Source organism: Ranitomeya variabilis, chromosome 1, assembly GCF_051348905.1.
Source record: "Ranitomeya variabilis isolate aRanVar5 chromosome 1, aRanVar5.hap1, whole genome shotgun sequence".
Lineage (NCBI taxonomy): Eukaryota > Metazoa > Chordata > Amphibia > Anura > Dendrobatidae > Ranitomeya > Ranitomeya variabilis.
The window spans coordinates 616,221,066-616,243,191 of record NC_135232.1 but is presented as its reverse complement, the minus strand read 5'-3'; the positions used below and the strand labels follow the sequence as shown (position 1 = coordinate 616,243,191).

Genomic DNA, 22,126 nt, shown 5'->3' with positions numbered 1-22,126 from the left:
TCTTGTATGGGCCTCACCTTATGTGGAAAAGAACTCTGACCTCCTAAATGACTTAGTTTGCTTCATAACAGCTATGGATCCAGTGTTTGATGACCCAAATTGTTGTGCTACAGCTGAAACCGAATTGCATAATCTACGTCAGGGGCGGTGCTCTGTAGCTGAGTATACCTCCGAATTCTGCCACTGGATGGTAGACACCACACGGAATTTAGATGCCCAAAGGAGTCAATTTCGCCAAGGATTATCAGAGCTAATGAAAGATGAACTTGCAAGGTTCAAGACCCCTGATAATTTAGAGAACTTTATTCAACTATGCATTCAACTTGATCAGAGACTGACTGAACGAAGAAAGGAAATGCTGTGAGTGTTTAGAAACACCCCTAACTACTCCTTTACTCAATCCGCATTAAAAAACCAATAGTAAATGGAAAGTGTGCCCGAACCTATGCAAATTGGTGTAATCCGTAAACCTCTCTGCAGTAGAGAAGGAAAGGCGGCATATAGATAATCTATGTCTCTATTGTGGGGGCACTGGACATTTCTGTAATGTCTGCAATTCTGCAGACCATCTCGTCCGTAATGCAGGATAAGGTCAAAGAGCAATCGCCATCTTCTCATTTTGTCGTTTCCATACAGGTCATAATTGAGAGCCAAAAAATACAATGTTCTGCCTTGTTAGATTCAGGAGCAGGAGGGAATTTCATGGACTTACAATTCACACTTGACAATAACATTGCAAGTAAGACTAAATCCATGCCCATCGATATGGAAACTGTGGGTGGATCACCTTTATCGTCTGGACCTGTTACTCACAAGACAATTGAACTGGAAATCTGAATGAAGTTGAATCATCATGAAGCAGTTTTCAGCTTATTTCATCTCCTAAATTTCCATTTATTCTAGGAATTTCCTGGTTTTCAATTCATAACCCATCAATCAACTTGGCATCGAGGACCATTACCTTTCCCTCTGAGTACTGTAAAAACAATTGCCATGATAATGTATCTGTTTACAAACAAATTCAAGTATCCAAGATTTCTCATCAGAATTTTGATCAACTACCACCTCAGTACCAACAGTTCAGTGAGGTTTGCAGTAAGAAAAAAGCCGATCAACTGCCTCCTCATTACGACTGTTCCATTGATTTACTTCCTGGAGTGTCAATGCCATCTGGGCAAATTTACAATCTTTCTGAGTCTGAATTAAAAGTACTAAAAGAATATCTAGATGAAAATTTAGAGAAACACTTTATTCAACCTTCTTCGCCGGCTGGAGCATTCTTATTTTTGTAGAAAAGAAGGACTCCACCCTGTGGCCATGTATTGATTATAGAGGAATAAATTAAATTACCATTAAGAATCTCTACCCACTCCCTTAATCCCTGAGTTGCTGGAGAGACTGCGTTTTGCCAGACTTTTTACCAAACTCGATCTAAGAGGGGCTTATAATCTCATACGAATCCGCCCGGGAGATCATTGGAAAAATGCGTTTAGAACTAGATATGAACATTTTGAATATCTGGTTATGCCATTTCGGCCTTAGCAACGCCCCTGACACCTTTCAGCGCTTCATTAATGACGATTTTCGACATTTCTTGGATCAATTTGTTGTTGATCTTGATGACATTCTTATATTTTCAGATTCCTTGGAGGAACATCGCAGACATGTCCAGTTAGTCGTGGAATGTCTACAGCAGAACCATCTCTATAGCAAACTCGAAAAATGTGAATTCGAACAAACCAGAACTCAATTTCTGGGATAGATCATCTCTCAAGAAGGTCTGAGCATGGATCCCATGGGATTTGAGCTCAATAACTTCAATAGATTGGAGCTAAAATACCAGTCAAAATCTGTGCTATTTTTTTTTTTTTTTTTTAAGAAAAAGTAAGCTTTTTTTTCTAATCCTGTACACTTATTTTAAAGTGTTTTTTTTTTTTACAACTCCACCACTGTCTGCCAAATGCCTTACGTAGCAGAGAGTGGAACTGTCAACCAAGGAGACGGTGACGTTTATCGGTTAGGCTACTTTCACACTAGCGTTTTTTGTCCTCCGTCGCAATGCGTCGTTTTGGTCAAAAAAAGCATCCTGCAAAAGTGCTTGCAGGATGCGTTTTTTGTCCATAGACTAACATTAGCGACGCATTGCGACGAATTGACACACGTCGCAACCGTCGTGCGACGGTTGCGCCATGTTGTGGCGGACCGTCGGCTGCAAAAAACGCTACATGTAACGTTTTTTGCTGCCGACGGTCCGCTTTTTCTGACCGCGCATGCGCGGCCGGAACTCCACCCCCACCTCCCCTCACTTCCCCGCACCTCACAATGGGGCAGCGGATGCATTTTTCCAGCCCCGTTGTGCGGTGCAGAGAACGCTAGCGTCGGTAACCTCGGCCCGACGCACTGCGACGGGCCGAGCCCGACGCTAGTGTGAAAGTAGCCTTAGTAGGCACACTTGGAGACTAGCTTGCAGTTTGCTTTGAAAGTTCAGTTTTCAGCTCTGGAACCATAGTTTTTTTTTACAATTCAGGTATCTTTTTTATTGTTGTGCATCACCTTTACAGCTGATTTCATTAGTAAAATTGTCCTTACAGGTTCTGCTTTAACTCCTCTACAAAATTGGTAAAGATCATGGTTTAAATATATACAGTACATTGAGTCCCATCAGAAAACATCTACAATTAAATATTAATATTCCCGTTACCTAAATGTAAGTCACCTCGCATTATCACAAACCAATAATTTAAATTTCCAGTTTAACCCTTTTCGCCTTTCCAAAGGCGAAAATAATTCTGCCCCGCTGATGAATCCGGGATGGCTAGTAATATTTTGACAAGAATAGGTTATTGTTTGGACGCTTCCTTTGAAGGAGTCTTTCCTACTACGTCTGAAGATGTTGGAGTGCCACTCGGTAATGCATCGCTTGCAGATGTCTCGCACAACAAAGCAGCTCTTGAAATTAGTTCTTCGGTGGCAGGGCCACCAGCCAAAGATTCATCTACTTCTTTTGCAGATGGGTCAATTTGAGTATCTGATTCCTCGGGCGTTTTTGTAACCGAAGATTCTACTTTGTCAGATTTTCCAAATAGAAATTCCCACCTATTTACATGGTTCCCTGGCTCTTTTTTCAAAGATTTGGCTTCAGAGGGAAAATATGGTGCCATGCAATCATGTACCGCATCTGGTATTTCTACTTCTAGGTTCTTCATCTTCCCCTGGTATTCCTCTTCAAGGTCTTTTTGAGTCTGTATGGAAAGGAAAGGAAAGTTAAAGTCTGTGGACAAAATAATGCAACAAACACAACATGGTTGCAGTCATCATTTTCCTTTGTGGTGCCCTCATTTGTTCCAAATAATTTCCTGATGTCTAATCTGTCAAGCAAATTGCCATTTCAGTGACCACAATGTTTAGACCAGTGTTTTCCAACTCCAGTTATCAAAAGCCACCAACAGATCATGTTTTTCGGATTTCCTTTTTGGAATTATCACCTGGGCAGTACTTAAGAAATCTTGGAAACATGATCTGTTGGAGGCTCTTGTGGACTAGAGTTGGAGAACGCTGGCATAGACTGAAGAACTCAAGTGTTATTGTTAACTGACAATGATTGAGATGGGGGTTCAATGGTAACCATGGCTATGAGGCTCTCAGTAGATGAGACAATGACTTCCTAAATACATATAATCATACCTGATCTCTTTTCTCTTTGATTCTCTGCAGTCCTTCGGCCTGTTTTTCTTCTAGTTTCTGTTGCTGATTGCTCCATTTATCAGATATCTGTAAGATTCATGTATTCATTATACTAGTATAAGTTTTATGGTTATATGCAAAACCAGACAAAGCCCATGAACAATAGTGGTGCCATTTCAGGTGAAAAAAATCGCCATTTTCTAATCTTAGACAACCCTTTGAAATTATATTGGGGTGTTCCTTTAAAAAGTTAATCCCCATCACAGAACCAGAGAATGTGATGCCATTTCTCTAGGATATTTGTCTGCTTTACACCTTACATCGATCCAGTCCTGAGAGTGAAGAAGTTACAGTGGCGCTCCTTGTTTCCAGCTGTACAGAGGATTATAGAATAGCCCCACAAAAGAACGAAAAGAATGGCATTTGTTCTAAAGACACCAATATACTTCCCTGATATAATGTTAGAGTTATTATAATAATCTGCTAATCAATCCCTTCACTGGCTCCCTATTGCCAAGAGACTCCAGTTCAAAACCCCAACCTTGGCATACAAAGCCATCCACAACCTGTCTCCTCCATACATCTGTCACCTCGTCTCCCGGTACTTACCTGCATGCAACCTCCGATCCTCACAAAATCTCCTCTACTCTCCTCTTATCTTCTCACAATCACAGGATTTTTCCCCCTACTCTGGAACCCTCTACCACAACATATCAGACTCTTACCTACCATGGAAACCTTCAAAAGGAACCTGAAGACCCACCTCTTCCGACAAGCCTACAACCTGCAGTAACCACCGATCGACCAAACCGCTGCATGACCAGCTCTATCCTCGCCTACTGTATCCTCACCCATCCCTTGTAGATTGTGAGCCCTCGCGGGCAGGGTCCTCTCTCCTCCTGTGCCCGTTGGTGACTCGTTTTGTTCAAGATTATTGTACTTATTTTTATTACGTACACCTCTTTTCATATGTAAAGCGCCATGGAATAAATGGCGCTATAATAATAATAATAATCTGCAATACTTGATAAAATGGTTTTACACAGATTCACACTGCAGATGTGACAGTACTCCAAGAAACCATGACTTTTTGACTTTCTGAGAAACAATGATTATTGCTTATTTACAGGAATTTATTATTTTACTATTACATGTATGTCTCTTTGTAACAGCAAACTATGGAACTTCCCTCGGAACCGTCTTACCTGACACTTGAGGGTGGTATATTGGGCTAATTTAACAATAGCACACAGTATTATTATTATTATTATTTATTTATATAGCACCATTAATTCCATGGTGCTGTACATGAGAAAAGGGGTTACGTACAGGGTTATAGATAACCCAGTAATAATAAGTATTAGTAATGCAACATTTATTTACTAATATTTCTGATGATTATACCAACCATTTGTAGAACCTGCACCACTTCTTGAATGTGTGAGTTATTTATTTCCTTTTTTAACCTGAAAGGCATGAAGTATACACAATTATACATAATCCATCCGTGGTGCAGAATATGTTTTTCATCTCGTCTTGGTCTCACAATAAAGACATGTACATTGCAATAATTGTCAATTAGCACATATTTTTTTTTATTAATCAGGAAAGGAAATATTTAGGATAATCACACCTCTCCTGAGCAGCTTTATCCATCGTATTTTTGCTCATAGTTTCCAGCCTTTCCATCCTCTTCATCTCCAGCTTTTTCTTCATCTGTTTAGTGTCACTGTGGAAAAACGCATTATTCACATGCTTGGACCTCACACTACCTTGGATCTGGTTTGATGGAACCTGCCCTGGTTTTGCGCTGTGACATAAGGCAGCTCTTCCCATTGCTGGATTTATATTTTCTCATATAAATATCATTGGGACTTTTTCCCTTCACGTCTACCTGTCTATAGACCTGCTTTCCATCCAAAAACTGAAACATTTTTGACAACCAACATTAATTTCTCTGAACTTGATGATTCTCTAGATTTTTTTTTTTTGCTAGAAATTTCTTGAAATAGATGGTTCTTAAAGGGCTGTTAGACATACATAATATATTACACTGTCTTTCCTAAAACCCTTGCTGGAAATGCAAATGGAGTGAACTCCTTAGAAGAGGGCAAGTAAAGGTGATAAGTAGTCAACCTAATTTCATAGATGGTTTCTTAATACACTTAGTAATAGTAGAACCAGTAATGATTAGCGGGCACCAAGTTGTTATCTGTCTGTGTTTTGCACAGAAATTAAACTTTTGCATTCCAGTGGGCACGGCATGGTTATTTGTATACTAGAGTTGAGCAGGAAGCTTCCCAGGATCCTGGACTTTGGCCATTTCTGAAGTCTATGGCCAGATCACCCTCTACCACCTGTGGCATCCCCAATGCCCCTTCTGTCTTATAGGCCCAGTAACATCATTATGTTGTGTCACAACACATGCATGATGTTGTGGGAGGGCCTACTAATTAGAAAAGGTGCTGAGGATACCACAGGTAAAAGGAGGTTTAGTTCGGTGGCCATGAACTACCAGGATCCTGTGATTTTTTTCCTAAACTCCATATGGAGGACAGGTTTCCAGTAGAAGGTACTGCACGGGACAACATCTAACTAAGGCCTCATTCTGATGTCCATGTATCATGGTCTGTCTATGAGCAGTGAGGCATGGACTGACTACGGGTTTTCTGACTCAAACTAGACAGCCTCATATGAAGCTGTTGAGTTTGGTTTAATAGACTGTTGGCCAGTCAGTGCATCACATTTGAATTTAGCCTTCAGGCTGGCCTTGGCATTGGTCTCCACTAATGATAAGCAAATGTGCTCAGATAACATCTTATCCAAGCACACTCGGGTGTTATCCGAGCATCTGGGAGTGCTTGTATATTATGTTCTAGTCCCTGCGGCTGTTACACAGCCTCAACACGTGGGGATTCCTTAAAAAACAGGCAATGTGTTCAAGCTGTCTAACAGCCACAAATCATGCAGCTGCAGGGACTAAAACATAATATACGAGCACTCCCAGATGCTCGGATAACACCCACGAGTGCTGGGATAAGACGTTATCCGAGCACGTTTGCTCATCACCAGTCACCACCCTTTTCTTATAAAAGGCTTTTAAGTCATTCTGTCTCCTCCGTAGTGCAAGTAGAAAAGCAGCCCAGGTGCAGTGGAGGAGCTGGAGATCCATGTATGGCCACCAATGCCTCCATTCATCCTACAGATGAGAGCGATGTCTGGATAGGGCTGAAGATTGATTGGTAAGAGGACATGTTTTTACTAATAATGAGAATGGAACTTCAAATTAGTTACAGAATATTAGTAAATTGGTGAAACCCGTGTCGTGGCAGAAAGTAACCAACCCACTTGATAAGTAGCATGTATGTTAATTTAGGAATAGTTAGAAGGAACCTTACCTGTCTGTCGATTCCTTCAGGACTTTCATTTCCGTTGTTTGCTTTTCTTGGGCCAACTCCAGCAGTTTGGCAGTTTGCTGTTAATAAAGGCATGTCATCAATAATTCATTTATGGGAAATAATTTTATTACTAAAAATATTAAACATTTTATGACGACCACCCAAAATTGCATTGAGGAGTGATCTTCTCGAAGAAGATGTGGTGCAAGTAAAAACCCATCACAGTAGGTCTTATCAAATTAGGCAATTTTTCTTTCTATGTAACCACATGCACATCTGTAATTTTAGGTCATGCATACTTCAGTGGAGTGTTGCTCTTTCCTTTTCCAGATACTCTCATGCACCTCCTCTCCCTGGCGCATCAGTTCCTGCTCCATCTTCTCTTTCATTTCCACCACCTTAGAATCTGGTTTACCTGGGATTTCACCAGCACCCCACACTGCGCCATATTCATCTTCCAGACTTCTACAAAACATAATCTTTATTAAATTAATTCACCACCTTCACTGCTGCCTGCTCTTAAGTTAGTGCCAAACTTCACTGTAAAATCGGTAGAACAAGCAGCATGAGGAACATTAAAAAAGCAGCACTGAGCAAAGGTAGCTGTGAATCTAACTCTGCGGTGAGATAAACACTAATAAGCAAAAGTACTAGCTCTGTGCCCTTTTCTGACTGCTCCTCTCCTCTCTGTATGTAACTCTGATTCACCAGTGAGCGTGGAGTCTGCTTTGTTTAAATGGATTTTAGCAGTTTTTCAGCTTTAATGATGAGTTCAAAAATGATGATGATACAGGTGTGTTTAGAGGATGTATTTGTATTTTTGTATTTTTTATTTAAATTACATTTTTTAAAATGTATTTAATTTTTTTATTATTATTTCTTTAAACCTTACTTACTTTAATTACTTGCGCCATTGGCAAGTTGTTGGATGACCCTTTAAAAGGGGTTTCTCAGTTTGGAAAGCTTACTTTCTTATAGTCCATATTAGAGAATTCTGAGCTAATAGATGGGGGTCATCCTTTCATTAGTTTCAGATCATAGCAATTTACAAAGAGGGTATCTTGCTCTGGATGACTTATTCTTTCTGGCATTACTTAGATAACCCCTTGATGGGAATCGGCGATGTAAAATGCTTAATGGGGTATTCTCATGTTACTAAAGTGCTTTAGTTAGTTAGACAACTTGAAAATAAGCAAGTTTGCAATTGACTTGCTTTTTAATATACTGTTATTCTCCTGCTGTCAGAACTTTTACATCACATAGTGCACAAGGTGTTTCTAAGGAGCTCACCACCAGAGCCTGGCTGGGTTTGCGCACTTAACCCTTTAGAGAACTTAGCACTCCTTTTTTTGCGAGATGCAAACTTTGATCGTTGTTATGAATGCAATCCACAAATACCATATGCCATTTCTGTCTTTTTCAGATCTTCATCAGACATGAATGGCTAGTGAAGGACAGGAAAAATTTACAGTGATATAGTTACAAAGTTATGGCCAATCTTCTTTTGAGTGTAGCGCTATACACGATCGAAATTCCGTCATACCCCTGGCACTTGATTTCTGCCATTTTTCTACTTTTCCTAGCCATCCGTTTCTGAAGAAGATCAAAATGTTGTATGGTTATTTGTGGATTACTTTCATAATAAAGCTCAAAGTTTGCATCATACAAAATGGTGTGTCAGGTTCTCCATTTTATTTGACCCAAACATTGACCAACTAGTGAAATGTGGTTCTCTGGAACACCATGCACCCAGAGTACCGAGCATAAACGTCTTCCATGTCATTAGGACTGTGGCCCACACGTACTTGCTGGCTTTCTTGCAGGTTTTCTTCTTATTGGTCTGTGTGTACAGGTCACTGAAGGCACTGGTATACTTTTGAAGGATCTCTTCTCTGCGCTTCATTCCTTTGCGCTCCAGCTCCTTCAGCTCTTTCTCATGCTTCTTCTGAAGTTTCATAAAACCTTTGTGTTTTTGTAAGTCATCCTGATTTGTGGTTTCTAGTTCTAGAATACATGCACGCACATTATACATGGGGTTTCATTTTTAAATGGTTATTACTCCATTTGCTACACATTTCTAAAACCAGATTTCATGCATTGTAGATAGACCCAAAATTGTATTTTTATCCAACCTTTGTGGTTTTTGGAAAATCTCATTTTAATTTCGATTTCCTTTCCTACTGTATTCCTAATTTCATTCAAGGTTAAATCAGACAGGTTTTTCCAATCTTGTTCAACTTTTTTTCAACCAAATACATGACAAGACCACATATTACCATCACATACAAGGAACAAATCACACCACACAATGGCCTGACCACATATTACCATCACATACAAGGAAAAAATACCACTACACTGTGACCAGACCACCTGTTAATACCACTTAGTGACCGCATAATACCACATCTTACCATTATAGTACATTGGTGACAGATGCTACTCTTAGGCATCCGTCACAGCCTCCTTTTAATATTTATGTCAGGAGCTTTTCTTGGTGCATTTTAAACAGGGTAAAAAAATACATTGTGAACAGGACCTTACAACTTCTCTTCTTATTATAGTGTGGGAGTGTGAGCACTATACTTACTGCAGCGAAAAGCCTGTTTTGTATTTAGGTTATCTCTTATGGTTGTTTATATATTTTGACCTATTTTTTGCTTCCTAACAAAAAAATTTGAATATTTTTAAAATATTTTTAAAATAAAATAGGTCTAACAAAAAAAAATTCTCCCTACAAAACAGTCCAGGCTTGTTTTGCTAGATTTTTACCTGCTGCTTCATTCGTAGAATCCACTTTTCCACTGCTCGCCGAACCTAAAAATGAACAGAATATTAACCACATATATGCCGTTATTGGTTCTAGAGATTAAGCCATATGAACCCTTTTAGGACTGGAATATTTGAGGCCTTTAGTACAATGCATTTATTTCCCCTTTTTTCATTGTCACAGTCCAATGACCATGACATTTTTTTTTCCATCATTCTAGCCATAAGAGAGCTTGTTTTTTTGCTCGATGTGTTATATTTATCAAGAACTCCATTTCAGGAACTTATTTACTAAAGAGGACCTGTCACTCTCCACATATAAAACTTAAAAGCCGCTGTTCTCCTGAATCCGGCATTGTTTTTCTTTTCATTCTGCATCTCTCCATTCCTGAGATATGGCCTCCTCTTCTCTGTATATAAATCTAGTCTTCTCAGCCAAGTGGGTGTGGTCATCCAAAAGACACCTACAGAGAAGAGTTTAAGAACACACCCACTTCTTAAAAAGACTAAATCTATATGTAGGGAGGAGAGGGCCATATCTCAGGAAAGGAGAGGCGCAGGAAGAAAAGAAAAACAATTCCGGATTCAGGAGAACAGCGGCTTTTATACCTAGTTAAAAAATGACATATTTATTGCATGTGACAGGTCCTCTTTAACCTTTTTAGATGGAGAAAACCAGAAAAAGCCATGTGTTATTAATAATGAGTTATCCGTATCTTATGGGTCTGTATAACTGCGGCTATACCAAATATGTATATTTTTTCTAATACTTTTTATCATTGTTTTTTTTTCTACTTATTACCTATTTTGCTACTTTCACAGGATGATAACAACACCCTTAAAGGAAAAATATAATTAATAGTTTTTATGTTGCCACATTCTAGCTGGGATTTTTTTTTATGTACCTTTTTGGTTGAGCCTCTATTAGATACTTATCAATTATTGATTAACCCCTTCCGGAGGCAGCCAATTTCCATTTTTTTTTTCCTTTTTTCCCAGAGCCATGACTTTTTTTTATTTTTCTGCCCAGATAGACATATGAGAGCTTGTTTTTTACAGAACAAGTTGTACATTTGAATGACACCATTCATTTTACTGCATACTTTACTGAAAAAAATCCAACTATGATGAGATGGTGAAAAAAGCTCAATTCTGACATTGTTTTTTGGGAATTGTTTTTGCAGCGTACATTGTGTGGTACAAATGAACTTGCAATCCAATTCTCCTCATCGGTAAGATTACAGAGGCACCAAACCTGTTTAGTTTTTTAAATTATTTTAGTGGCGAACAAAAATCAGAACTTTGAAAAAAAAAGAATTTTTTGGGGTTGTCTCGCCATTTTCCGAGACCCGTAAAGTTTTCATTTTTCAGTCGAGAGAGCTGTGCGAGGGCTTATTTTGTGGAGGGAGATACAATGTTTTTAATGATACCATTTTGGGATAAATATGATATTTTGATTGCTTACTACAGCATTTTTTGTGGCATTGCAGCAATCAAAAAATTTTCAATTTTGACGTTTTGAATTCGTTTACAGTGTTTACTGATGAAGTTCACTATATTATATTTTGATAGATTGCACTTTTCTGGACATGGGGATACCAAATGTGCATTTTTTAAAATTGTTACCTTTTCATTTTAATTAAGAGAAACAGGATGATTTAGACTATTAAGTTTTTTGTTTTTTTTTACAAAACTTTTTTTTACTTTTTATTGTATTGACTAGTCCCCTTAGGGGACTTGAATCTGCGATTGTCTGATCGCTTGTGCTACATACAGCCACACCACAGTTTTGCTGCATATAGTAAAAACCACAGTCTCCTTTGTAGCCCGGCCACAGGAAGGCTTTCAAGGGAGCTCCGTAATGACTTGCATGAGGGTCGTCAACAGAGGACAAGGACTTATATGTATAGACTGGGCCATGCTGTAAGATCCAGATCCTGATGACGTATGCCAGGAGGATGCTAATACACAATGCCATATATTTAGTCTTGGTAATATACACTATGGATAAATAGCTTTGAAACCTTATGTGAATGACGCCCAATTGTGTCTTCTGGAAATAAGCCATATTAATCAATGAATACATTTCAATGAGTCAAAAAATAAGTAGAAAACCTTTACTTGCAGTACAATTTTGCAGCAACGCGTTTGACAGTTTTATAGAGCCGCTCATCCCATTGCATTGAAAATTCACAGATTTCTAAAATAAGAAACAGCAATTAATTAGCTTGAATATTTAGTACAGGACAATCACGGGGCTTCGTCGCCCTGTGTCAGGAATGGAGAGGTTGCAACACATCTGCCGCCATCTCTATTAAGTTCTAACTTAAAAAATTAAGGAGTAACAGTGCCCTACAATATTTGGGTTTATATTGAAATAAATGGAGTAAAAAAAAAAAAGCATGTGAGTGGCGGATATCTTTCCATTCCTCACCACGTGAGATATAAGTGTGGGTCCAAGAGGAGGAACCTGTATCTGTCGATATGATATTAGGCTACTTTCACACTTGCGTCGTGCACTGCACGTCGCAATGCAACGTTGCGGCGCACCGACGCATACTGTGGAAGCGCCGCACAATGGGGGCAGCGGGTGCTGTTTTTCAACACATCCGCTGCCCCATTGTGAGGTTCGGGAGGAGGGGGCGGAGTTCCGGCCGCGCATGCGCAGTCGGAAAAGACAGTCTCGACGCACCAAAAAACGTTACAAGCAACGTTTTTTGGTGGCGACGGACCGACGCAACACGACGCAACCGTCGCATGACGGTTGCAACGTGTGGCAAAGCATCGCACTGCGTCGCTAATGCAAGTCAATGGAGAAAAAACGCATCCTGCAAGCACTTTTGCAGGACGCGTTTTTTCTACAAAACGACGCATAGCGACGCAGTGCAAGACACTAGTGTGAAAGTATTCTCAAAACCTCATAATACTGGCAGCAGTGGGATAGTGTGAAAGTAGCCTAAATGTCCCAGATTGGACAACCCCTTTATATGAAAAAAAAGGCATCAAAGCTTATAACGAATAGGAAACGTAAATTTCATGCGGTGACTTTATAAAATGTCTCCCTACCTCATCGAATGACGTCTTGTTCATCTTTATTGACTTCTCATTTGCTTTAAAAGCTTTGATGGGATTTGAGAGAGCGTGAGTGAGTTCTGTAAAACATAAAGTCCCATTTACAACCAGAGTCATTTTGTAAATTTGTGAATTGTTGGATTGCTACTTCCAATAGGAGGAGCTAGAGTTCAAGTCAGTCCTCTTCCTCTCTGAAGAGACAATTTGCATATGTCATTTCCCAGAGGAACATGCAAGGCATTTAAGTCTCCTCATACTGGCATGCCAGACCTGGCATGTCACTTTCCACAAGGAGAAAACTTATCCCTTAGATCCCAGTCTTAGCCTTTCATCTAGCCATATCAGATTGCATACCTTGCACTGACAAGGGGCAATACTCTGAAACACTCTGTCTGCAAATTGTAATTCTGATTTTACTTTTATCCAAAGTCATATTGCAAGGCTTGTTAAAGGGTAGATACTGACTTTTAGGCTATGTTCACACTAGGTGTTTTTTCAGTGTTTTTTTAATGCAAAATTTCAGCTGCATTTTACAGTAGCAGCAAGGTCTGAGATTTCAGAAATCTCATGCATACACCTTGTTTTTTGTACAGTATTTTATGATTTGCATGTGTTTTGCACAATACAGCATGTCACTTCTTTCAGCATATTTTTGTGGGGTTTTTTCTGCATTTTTAACCCATAGAAAGTAATGGGTGGTGAAAAAACGCTGAAAATCTGCACCAAAAAAGGCAGGTATCAGGATTCGCAACATTTTTTGTGCCAAAACTTGATTAAATAGAATGAGATTCTTTTGTTTTGCACTTAACTTTATCAGCATGCCCAAGAGACAAATGTAGCATGCCAAAACCGCAGGCAAAAAGGCACAAAATGCAGCAACAAAAGCACCAAAAACGCAGCAAAACCTGCACTTTAGCCGTAGTTTCTTTCCTGCCAATAGATCAGGTTTTGCTGCAGGAAAAAATGCAGGAAAAACGCATTGGTGTGAACATAGCCTTAGGATCGCCACTTCCGATAGATGGCACTAGAGTTCTACTCCTCTTCCTCTCTTAAGGGGCAATTTTCATAACTCACAGAAATATAGAGAAATATGGTTTTAAAGCGTAACTAAACTTTTATTTATTTCTACAATTTGGAAAGTTATGAAACTTTGCAAAACACTTTATTAGGAGATGTGTCTTCATTCCTGTAAAAAAAAAAAACAAAGTTGCATGTAAGTGACTTCCATACCTCTGCTTTTCCCCAGTCTATTTCCCTGTCTTCATCTGCATTAAGATCAGAAAGCACTCATTTGGAGTACAGATGATGGCAGTGATGGGTCAGCTCAGCACATGTTTCACTAACTCTGGGGCTACACTGCTGTTGAAGATTATCCTGATAAGCACAACACTCAGCGGAGGAGACAGGGGCTGACCAATCACTGCCATCATCTGTACTCCAAATCAGTAAATTCTGATCTTAATGCAGATGAAGACAGGGAAATAGACTGGGGAAAAGCCAAGGAAGTCACATAAACAGCGGTCCCAAACACAAAGAGTGTCTCCATGTGAGGTTGTCAGCTCCCAGCAGTCCTGTTGGTCCAGCAGAACTGTGACATGGCTGAGTAGGCTGTGGAGAACGAATGACGTCAGTCCTACCAACTGTGATAAAGTCCATAAAAAAGGGGGTTGGAGGGTGAACCTGTAAAGACTTGCAGACAAATAAAGTGGGGAGAATATTCAAAAGAGGTAGAGGATCTCGAGACATGTCGTGTTTTAGACCATGGTTAGAAAATATGAGAGAAGTAATTCCCCCCCCCCCTGACAAATGATGTTTGGATTCAAGCACCTGACTCTTGTGTTCTCCTGGCAGATAACCCAATGCCAAAGCGTCTATGTCTAAGTAGTAGTTGGGAGACATGGCGGTTGACCAACGAGCATTTGGCCATCAGCCATCAGTCAAGCTACATCTGTGTGAGATTCAAAGAGGACGAGAGTGTCCCATAGACAAGCTGTGTGAGAAGATCACCCATATGTTTAGTCCAGATTCCCTAGGACAATTCTAAGATACAGTTCATGTTGGTCATCTTCTTTAACAGGACCACCCTTCTAGAAGATGATCTGCAATTGTTGGTGGGCTCCTCAAGGAGTTTTTACTATCACCATATCAAAACCAGTTGTTTTTTGTTATATATTCCTACTGTTCTTCTGTAAGGATAATGGACTGTGCTGTCGCGTTTCTGCCACTGAAGACACCAATTGGTCTGTGTGTATTATGTGGTGCATCTTTTGTATATATTGTATAATGTCTTGTGATATGGTTATGCATAGTGTTAAAAAGAATGCTAGTAACATATACAGTTGTGCTCAAAAGTTTACATACCCCTTTCTTGTCCTTTTTTAGAGAATATAAATGTTAACACCTAAACTTTTTCTCCACTCATGGTTAGTGGTTGGGTGAAGCCATTTATTGTCAAACTACTGTGTTTTCTCTTTTTAAATCATAATGACAACCCAAAACTTCCAAATTACCATAATCAAAAGTTCACATACCTTGGTGATTTTGACCTGATAACAAGCACAGAAGTTGTCAGGAATGGGTAAAATGGCTACTAAAGATAACATCCTCACCTGTAACCTCTTTGATTGTAATCAGTGTGTGCATAAAAGCTGAGTAAAGGTACCTTCACATTAAGCGACGCTGCAGCGATAGCGACAACGATGCCGATCGCTGCAGCGTCGCTGTTTGGTCGCTGGGGAGCTGTCACACAGACCGCTCTCCAGCGACCAACGATGCCGAGGTCCCCGGGTAACCAGGGTAAACATCGGGTTGCTAAGCGCAGGGCTGCGCTTAGTAACCCGATGTTTACCCTGGTTACCATCGTAAAAGTAAAAAAAAAAAACAGTACATACTCACCTGCGCGTCCCTCGGCGTCCGCTTCCCTGCACTGTGTGAGCGCCGGCCCTAACAGCAGAGCAGTGACGTCACCGCTGTGCTGTACTTTCACTTTAGGGCCAGCGCTCAGTCAGAGCAGGAAGCGGACGGCGGGGGACGCGCAGGTGAGTATGTACTGTTTGTTTTTTTTACTTTTACGCTGGTAACCAGGGTAAACATCGGGTTACTAAGCGCGGCCCTGCGCTTAGTAACCCGATATTTACCCTGGTTACCAGTGTAAAACATCGCTGGTATCGTTGCTTTTGGTGTCAAACCTGACGATAAACGCCGGTCTGATGACCAAATAAAGTTCTGAACTTTATTCAACGACCAGCGATATCACAGCAGGATCCTGATCGCTGCTGCGTGTCAAACTAAACGATATCGCTAGCCAGGACGCTGCAACGTCACGGATCGCTAGCGATATCGTTTAGTGTGAAGGTACCTTAAGTTTCTGGTATCCAGACAGACTCTTGCATCTTTCATCCAGCCACTGACGTTTCTGGATTGTGAGTCATGGGGAAAGCAAAAGTATTGTCAATGGATCTACAGGAAAAGGTAGTTGAACTGTATAAAACAGGAAAGGGATACAAAAAGATATCCAAGGAATTGAAAATGTCAGTCAGCAGCATTTAAACTGTGATTAACAAATGGAAAATCAGGGGCTTTGTAAAAACAAAACCATAGTCAGGTAGACCAACAAAAAAATGTCAACTGCCAAGAAAATTGTTCGGGATGCAATGAAAAACTCACAAATAACATCAGCTGAAATACAGGTCTCTCTGAAAACTAGCCGTGTGGCTGTTTCAAGATGCACAATAAGGAGGCACTTGAAGAAAAATTGGCTGCATGGTCGAGTCGCCAGAAGAAAGCCATTACTGCGCAATTGCCACAAAGTACGCAAAACATCACAGAGACAAGCAGCAAAAGTTCTGGAACAAGGTGATTTGGAGTGATGAGACCAAAATTGAACTTTTTGGCCACAACCATAAACATTACATTTGGAGAGAGGTCAACAAGGCCTATGATGGAAGGAACACCATTCCTACTGTAAAGCATGGAGGTGGATCTCTGATGTTTTGGGGATGTGTGAGCTTCAAAGGCACAGGAAACTTGGTCAAAGTTGAAGGAAAGATGAATGCAGCACGTTATCAGCAAATATTGGAGACACATTTGCACTCATCAGCCCGGAAGCTGCGCTTGGGACGTACTTGGACGTTCCAACATGAAAACAATTCAAAACACAAGGCCAAGTCGATTTGGCTACAGCAGAACAAAGTGAAGGTTCTGGAGTGGCCATTTCATTTTCTTGACCTCAATATCATTGAGCCACTCTGGGAAGATCTCAAGCACGCAGTTCATGCTAGACAGATCAGGCATTTACAGGAACTGGAGGCTTTTTGCCAAGAAGAGTGGGCTGCTTTACCATCTGAGAAAATAACCTCATCCACAACCACCACAAAAGACATCAAGCTCTCATTGATGTTAGAGGGGGCAATACACGGTATTAACCCTAGAACGCATACCTGGGGCCTCGCAGGCCTGCCAGGTTACTTGTTTTCTATTTTCTGTAAAAGTACTTTAGTTAGAATTTTGAAAATCTAGGTAATCCTCAGGTATATAGTTGTTAGTAATTTCCAGTTATTCATATATTTTTATGTTACTGACACATCAAGGATATTGGAAAAAAGGGAATGCAGAATCCACACTCTTCCCAGCAATAGCAGAGTCATAAAAGTTCTTCCCCAGCAACAATACAGACAAAAAGACTGAGTATCACATGTAAACCTAGTACAGGCCTAAAAGGCCCCAGGTGCGTGAATATGGGGTAGTCCTAAAAAAAGGTTGTTATACGAAATGCCTATAACATAAAAATATATGAATAACTGGAAATTACTAACAACTATATACCTGAGGAATACCTAGAGTTTCAAAATTCTAACCAAAGTAATTTTACAGAAAATAGAAAACAAGTAACCTGGCAGGCCTACGAGGCCCCAGGTATGCGTCCGCCAGCCTTAGCTGGGGTCACCAGGAGGTCAGATCCATTACGGAATCCCGTCCTGGCGGACCCCAGAGCTAGTGGGAATGCATCCTTACTTTGCAATAAACTTTGAAAAGCATTTTTATTTGAGTTATTCCATGATAATTGTAAACAGGCCTAAAAGGCCCCAGGTGCGTGAATGTGTAGATTTCTATGGGTATGCGTTCTAGGATTAAGAAATGGGGTATGTGAACTTTTGATCAAGGTAATTTGGATGTTTGGGTTGTCATGATTTTAAAACAGAAAACACAGTAGTTGGACAATAAACGACTTCACCCAAGCACTACCCATGAGTGGAGAAAAAGTTTTGGTGTTATCTTTCATATTCTCTGAAAAAATGGAAAGAAAGCAAAAATTCTGTCTGAGTATGTAAACTTTTGAGCACAGCTGTAATATAGGATGTGGCAATGTAAGGAATTATAGAGTATATTAATGTAATGCATAGTGTAGAGCAATGTTCCCCCACTCTGGTCCTCAAGAGCCACCAACAGGTCATGTTTTGACCATTCATCTCTTTAATTTGTTTTTCCATGCAATTTTTAAGTTAAAATCTGCATCTACTTAAAATACTTTTCTTTTTTTAAAACAAATCCATTTCAGGTTTTGCTATGAAAAAAAAATGCTATGTTTGGATATAATTCTCCAATCTATTGATAGAAATTGATTATACACTGCTCAAAAAAATAAAGGGAACACTAAAATACCACATCCTAGATATCACTGAATGAAATATTCCAGTTGTAAATCTTTATTCATTACAGAGTGGAATGTGTTGAGAACAATAAAACCTAAAATGATCAATGTAAATCACAACTAATATCCCACAGAGGTCTGGAGTTGGAATGATGCTCAAAATCAAAGTGGAAAATTAAGTTACAGGCTGATCCAACTTCAGTGGAAATGCCTCAAGACAAGAGAATGATGCTCAGTAGTGAGGGTGGCCTCCACGTGCCTGTATGATCTCCCTACAATGCCTGGGTATGCTCCTGATGAGGCGGCGGATGGTCTCCGGAGGGATCTCCTCCCAGACCTGGACTAAAGCATTCGCCAACTCCTGGACAGTCTGTGGTGCAACGTGACGTTGGTGGATGGTGCGAGACATGATGTCCCACAGGTGTTCAATTGGATTCAGGTCTGGGGAATGGGCAGGCTAGTCCATAGCTTCAATGCCTTCATCTTGCAGGAACTTCTGACACACTCCAGCCACATGAGGTCTGGCATCAGGAGGAACCCAGGGCCAACTGCACCAGCATATGGTCTCACAAGGGGTCTGAGGATCTCATCTCGGTACCTAATGGCAGTCAGGCTACCTCTGATGAGCACATGGAGGACTGTGCGGCCCTCCAAAGAAATGCCACCCCACACCATTACTGACCCACTGACAAACTGGTCATGCGGAAGGATGTTGCAGGCAGCAGATCGCTCTCCATGGCGTCTCCAGACTCTGTCATGTCTGTCACATGTGCTCAGTGTGAACCTGCTTTCATCTGTGAAGAGCACAGGGCACCAGTGGCAAATTTGCCAACCCTGGTGTTCTGGGGCAAATGCTAAGCGTCCTGCATGGTGTTGGGCTGTGAGCACAACCCCCATCTGTGGATGTCGGGCACTCAGACCATCCTGATAGAGTCGGTTTCTAACCATTTGTGTAGACACATGCACATTTGTGGCCTGCTGGAGGTCATTTTGCAGGGCTCTGGCAGTGCTCCTACTGTTCCTCCTTGCACAAAGGCTGAGGTAGTGGTTCTGCTGCTGGGTTGTTGCCCTCCTACGGCCTCCTCTACATCTCCTGGTAGCGCCACCAGCCTCTGGACACTATGCTGACAGGCACAGCAAACCTTGCCACAGCTTGCATTGATGTGCCATCCTGTATGAGCTGCATTACCTGAGCCACTTGTGTGGGTTGTAGAGTTCGTCTCATGCTACCACGAGTGTGAAAGCACAAACAACATTCAAAAGTGCCCAAAGCATCAGCCTGAAAGCATTGGTACTGAGATGTGGTCTATGGTCCCCACCTGCAGAACCACTCCTTTATTGAGTGTGTCTTGATAATTGCCAATAATTTCCATCTGTTGTCTATTCCATTTGCACAACAGCATGTGAAATTGATTGTCAAACAGTGTTGCTTCCTGACTCCTGAGTGGACAGTTTGATTTCACAGAAGTTGCATTTACTTGGAGTTATATTCTGCTGTTTAAGTGTTCCCTTTATTTTTTGAGCAGTGTATTTAAGGAGGACCTGTCACCAGGTAAAAGATGCCAGGTCCAGATCATATTTTGTGCATTCTGCTCCCCTGAGTAATTTTTTTTTTATTTTTATTTTTTAAACCGTCATATGGTTCCAGAAATATGGGTGTTTATAGTTAGTGCTTATTTTTATGGTCTTTGATACGAGGGTGTGGCTTACATGATTCTCATGGGCGTGTCTTGCATTATTACCCTGTGAGCCACGCCTCCTTGATAAAGCCTATAAAAATTTTCACTGGATAAAAAGTTCCATGTCTCTGGAAATGTTTGGCTGATTTAAAAAATAAAAAAACAAACACTGGCATACTCAGGAGAAAAGTGGGAATAAAATAAGATCCAAAATTGGCCATTTTTGACCGTGTGATAGGTCCACTTTAAGTAACTACATTTTCCAATATGCAATGAAGGAAAGCCTTTAGTGATGCTGCTGACGTTAAAAAATTAAAAAAAATTAGGACATCAGTATTAACAAGCTGAATGTACCTGCCCATGTATCCGGCACGTAGTCTTTCACCTCCACAAAGACAAATAGAGATGGCATTGTGAGTGGCATGTTGCTTTCACTCCGAAGACATATGTGATGGTAGCCTGATGATACAATCAAATTAACATCTTGTATTATAAAAATATATTTCATGTATGAAACGGAATCAGAATGCAAGATGGAGGCGATTTATAAATGGCAGGCGTAGGCCCTGAGAAAGGTGTCATATCATGTATTATGGAGCTGAGACATACCAGCCTACAATTGTCACCTATCAGCAGATTCCTGCTATGCAAACCACAGGCATCAGAAAGAACTGAACTATCTCTTTGGAAACCGCTATGCCCATATAGCAGAAATCGACTTGACAGATTTTCTTTAAAGGGACTATATAATCTGAAAATGACTTCAGGTTTTTGTATTAAATATATATTTTTTACATTTTGGAGATTTTTTTTCATATCACAATCTCTATTAAAAATTATATTTTTCAATTTTCATACTGGCCATTGGGATTATTTTTGACTTATGTGGTTTGCTGAAGATTTTTCAGAAATCTCATTATCATCATAGACAAGATTAGGGACAGGTAACATCTTTATACACAGCTGTAACAGAAGATGTGTGGACACTTCTGCACTACAAAGGATGAGCAGGACAGGAGTGAAAGTTTCTGGCTGCTGTTGCACTCACTGAAGTGCGGAGGTTGATGCATGGTACAACCGTACAGGTTGCACAGAGCTGAGGCCGGGCATGAGTACAAACACTGCATTATTAAAGGGAACCTGTCAGCAGGATTGTGCACAGTAACCTTCCCCCCCCCCCCCCACAGGCCGCTCCGGTGCACGAGCATATCATTGACTCAAAACTGAAAATAAAGATTAAACCACAACCACAAGACGGATTTCATCACCAGGTAGCATTGTGATCAGTATAACGGCGCCAACCTGACGCTGTCTGTAGGTTACTGAGCACAATCCTGCTGACAGGTTCCCTTTAAGATGCGACTTGTACCTGATCTAATCACATCAATCGGTATGATCCGATGACCAATAAATTTCCCTCCTTCTTCAAATGCTGCGACTCGTAGAGATGCCATCTCTGGCATCAAAATCTAGAAAATGAAAAAAAACAAAAGTATTTTACAAATGATTCCATAAATCATATAGTTCTCTATAATGTAGTGTTGCAGATTTCAGCTTTCAGCAGAATCATCAGAACTCAGACACTGCGGGAGAATGAACTGTTCTACAACAAAACCAAAGTGGCCACACAGTACAGTATTAAAAAACTTCAACAGTTAACACAGTGCCATGTGCACAGGATAATTCCCATGGCATAAGTCTGCAGCTGTTGTATAATCCAATCTACTCAATGTGTAAAGTACAGAAATGAAAGTTGTACAGACTGAGCATTAAAAGGGTTATCTAATAATCTTCTAATGAAGCAAGCCCATTGATTAGACATAGACCTGGCTCATGTCCTCAATTATAGCCAGAAACTCTTCTGCTCTGGCAAA

The 22,126-nt window shown here is 40.5% G+C and overlaps 1 protein-coding gene across 2 annotated transcripts in view; it reads right to left on the bottom strand.

Moving 5' to 3' along the window:
* Window positions 1–2,503: 2,503 nt before the first annotated feature.
* The window catches only part of PLCB2 (phospholipase C beta 2), a 185,863-nt gene continuing 166,240 nt past the window's right edge, over window positions 2,504–22,126 (bottom strand). Inside the window, exons 21-32 of one of the 2 annotated variants that reach the window (XM_077260657.1) lie at window positions 21,622–21,721; window positions 20,607–20,711; window positions 12,918–13,003; window positions 11,967–12,051; window positions 9,855–9,899; window positions 8,888–9,086; window positions 7,382–7,547; window positions 7,083–7,159; window positions 5,318–5,413; window positions 5,093–5,150; window positions 3,685–3,771; window positions 2,504–3,242 (exon numbers count right to left, since the gene is read on the bottom strand). In XM_077260657.1, the coding sequence (XP_077116772.1) occupies window positions 2,841–3,242; window positions 3,685–3,771; window positions 5,093–5,150; window positions 5,318–5,413; window positions 7,083–7,159; window positions 7,382–7,547; window positions 8,888–9,086; window positions 9,855–9,899; window positions 11,967–12,051; window positions 12,918–13,003; window positions 20,607–20,711; window positions 21,622–21,721 (1,506 nt within the window). In that variant the 3' untranslated portion in view covers window positions 2,504–2,840. The remainder of the gene's footprint in view (window positions 3,243–3,684; window positions 3,772–5,092; window positions 5,151–5,317; window positions 5,414–7,082; window positions 7,160–7,381; window positions 7,548–8,887; window positions 9,087–9,854; window positions 9,900–11,966; window positions 12,052–12,917; window positions 13,004–20,606; window positions 20,712–21,621; window positions 21,722–22,126) is intronic. The other variant, XM_077260658.1, reaches the window with a different exon arrangement.